The sequence below is a fragment of the Chenopodium quinoa genome, unplaced genomic scaffold (genome assembly GCF_001683475.1).
Source record: "Chenopodium quinoa cultivar QQ74 unplaced genomic scaffold, ASM168347v1, whole genome shotgun sequence".
In the NCBI taxonomy this organism is placed as follows: domain Eukaryota; kingdom Viridiplantae; phylum Streptophyta; class Magnoliopsida; order Caryophyllales; family Amaranthaceae; genus Chenopodium; species Chenopodium quinoa.
Genome location: NW_018744790.1, coordinates 696,843 through 699,983, shown reverse-complemented (window position 1 = coordinate 699,983; position 3,141 = coordinate 696,843). Strand labels below are relative to the sequence as shown.

The 3,141-nt window shown below is 42.4% G+C and overlaps 1 protein-coding gene across 1 annotated transcript; it reads right to left on the bottom strand.

Annotated features, from left to right (window-relative positions):
• Positions 1 to 501: 501 nt before the first annotated feature.
• On the bottom strand, positions 502 to 2,806 carry LOC110703914 (armadillo segment polarity protein-like). The gene has a single exon (XM_021881712.1). It carries the CDS (start codon positions 2,547 to 2,549, stop codon positions 867 to 869), a length of 1,683 nt encoding a protein of 560 aa, XP_021737404.1. The 5' UTR covers positions 2,550 to 2,806; the 3' UTR covers positions 502 to 866.
• Positions 2,807 to 3,141: the final 335 nt, after the last annotated feature.

Sequence of the window (3,141 nt, the reverse complement as noted above, 5' to 3'; positions counted from 1 at the left end):
TAATGGTGCTATTTCTATAAATTTTGCTTGAATTGCTTGACTAATCAAAGTTGCCAAGGGGGTCCGAAAAGACCTGAATCATTCATTGTAAGGGTTGATTATCCACAGGCGAGAGAGCCAGCGTTATATGATGCAACCACAAGTTCGATGAACAATGCTCCCAGTTCGAGTGTGCACAAGCACAAGACTCCGGGTTGGGAGCACAGGTTTTGTATTGCTGTAACCTCTAGATCGGAAAAGATTACTAAACAAAGTTCCTACCAACCAAAGAGAGGTTTTGACTGATACATCTATCAGCATTAATAAATAAGTTACTGCATTTGAGAACTTTACAGATTGAGCAATACTTTCTATATACAATCTCACATGTATCATGGAGTATAAGTTTTCTCAATACCTAACATATCCAGATGAATAGACCACAAGACTGCAAATTACAACAGACGAGAGCAATACCCTTCATCTAATCAGGAAAATAACATACGGTATATTAACAATTGAACAAAAACTTGTGTAATAAGAGTACATTTTTCGGGTCACAAAATGAAGATACAACAATATTGTCGCTTTATTAAGAAGTCGAAAAGATACAATTTCAATCCGGGTATGTGTTACTAACCAAGATAATATGCTACAAGCAAAGATGGTCATTCAAACAATTAGAACACCTATTACTAATACTAATGCTACTACTCACAATTGCCTCTCTTGTCACCAATTCTAAACACAAACTATGAACAAGGAATTAGTAAGTAAAAATCAAGTGGTAAGGCAGAAAACTAACAAGAAAAACAAACTAAAAAGAAAGAAAAAATTATACATACAAACAAGAAAAAGAACTCATTTTCTCTGAATTACTCTGATCATCAAGGCCTGGCGAAAACGCCCCATAGTTTTCCCCGGCCAAGACAATCAAGCAGCTTCTTCGCTCCCTCGATTTCGAGCTCAACGAGCTTCTGCAAGTAAACACAAGCTCCGGCAGCCACCATTTGTTTCCTGCACTTCTTAGAGTGAATCAAAGTGGTCAATACCGCAATTGGCCATTTCTTATCTAAAACCTTAGTCAATGGATCCAATAGTTGAACTGTTCCTACTATCCCCCTCTCTTCCTTCCTGAATATCTTCCTGTTAACGGTACACATCAAGAGACTTGAAAGCGCCTTTGCAGCCGCTTCTTTCTCCTCAATCGCTTTCCCATCCAACATCCTCACTAGAGCAGAAACACACCCATTCTCCCCCATCTCCCGCCTCGCTTTCGAGCAAAACCCGAGCTCAAAAACAGCTCCTGCAGCTGCAATCCTCACTGCCAAAACCCCACAATTCAACAATGGCAACAACCTCAATGGAAACCCCTGGAAAATCAACACCTCCCCAATCGGATGATACGATGCTAAGTTCCTTAACAACTCAACAGCAGGCTCTAATCCCCTCCCAATCGGAGTCGAATCCCAGTAATTCTTCAAACTCTCAACCCCACCTTCTCTTGCAACCAACACCTTCAATGTCTCATCATTACACACCAAATTCGACAAACACCCGATCGAATTCTCCCTAGCTAAGCTCGTCCCAGCAGCCGATAGCGCGATCAACACCGGAATCGAATTCTCCTCGACAAAATTCTCCTTAATCTCCTCAAATTGAGCTAAATTTCTTAACACCCCGGCCGCCATTGCTTGCGAACTCGGCGTTCCGCAGTGACAAATCTCTAGCAACGACGAAATCCCACCTCTAGAACCAATCGCCCTCGCATTCTCCTTGCTAAAACTCAACGCCTGAAGAGCAACACAAGCTTTCTCTTTCGCAAACCCACTTCCAGACTCAATTACCCTAATCAATTGATTCAACAACGATAAACCCTCAGCAATTAGAACATGTTTACTACTCTCAATCGTTGAAACCCTAGCAATCGCCGCCACAATTTTCTCCCTCATCTCAAACGACGTCGTATCGAGTGACCTCACAAGAACTGGGACAATCCCTTGAGCAACCCCAATCAAGACATTCTTATCATCTTCATTCAACAACGCTAACAACGAATCCATTGCTGAGTTCTTTGATACAGAGCTTCCGATCTGAAGACGAGTCAACAAGTTTCTGACCTCTGCTCGAACAGCCTCCCTTCCTTGAAGTTGTTGAGAACTCGAAACGACGGCGTCTTGGGTGAGAACCCCACTTCGAAGCAAGATCTCACAGTCTTTGTTAATCCCATCGAGTGTGGAGGACAAAGAGTCGATGTCACTCTGAGTACGGAGTTTTCCGGCGGGAAGAGAGGAGGGATCGGAGCATTTTCCGGCGAGGGAAACGGCGTCGTTTAAGGCGGAGGAGAGGGAGGAGAGGACGGAGAGGGAGAGGGAATTGGAGGAGAGAGAGTGGGAGTGGGAGTCGGAGAAGTCGGCGAGGTGGGATTGGAGAGAGAGGAGTTTGGATTTGATGAGAGACCATTTGGGTTTGAAGTGGTGGATGAGAGGGAGGTGGGTTGAGAGGAGAGAGGTGAGAAGGTGGGTTGAGAGGAGGAGGAGGTCGTCGGATTCTGGGGAAGCTTCTTTCATGGCGGATAATGGCGGTTTTGAGGAAAGAGAAAGTACGGTGGTTAGAGGAGAGAGAAAGAGTGGAGTTGTTATGGAGGAGGCATGAGGGGAGTGATGGAGGAGGAGATTGAGGGGGGAGGAAATTATGGGGGTAGATGGAAAGAAAGGAGAGGAGAAAGAGAAAGGGGGGAAAGGGAATTATTGATGGATACTGGAAAATAAAAATGAGAAATGAAAATGTGTTTTGCTTTTTTCTGGTTTTGTATTCGCGGTTGTTATGGTTTTTTTATTCACGCGCGGTGTGTATCAATTTATCAAACTATCCAACAGCTTTTCCAACACCGTTAGGTCTGTGACCTAGCTGTTTAATTAAGGGGCCAAATTGATTTTATCCATTATACAAACTACGACTCTACGACTACTTTAGTTAAAAAAAAACAAAATTTTTTATATACATCCGGTTTACACTAATATTAGTGTACATTAAGCAGTATACGGGTAACTTTTAGCTAATTTTAGGGTAACTTTTTGCCTGTTTTTGGGTAACTTTAAACATAATACAATTTTTATATAAATACACAACAAGAAAAGTTTTATAAAGGTAATTTAATTA

Excerpts from the sequence above, each read along its gene's own strand:
- LOC110703914 (XM_021881712.1), bottom strand. The coding sequence starts at position 2,549 with ATGAAAGAAGCTTCCCCAGAATCCGACGACCTCCTCCTCCTCTCAACC.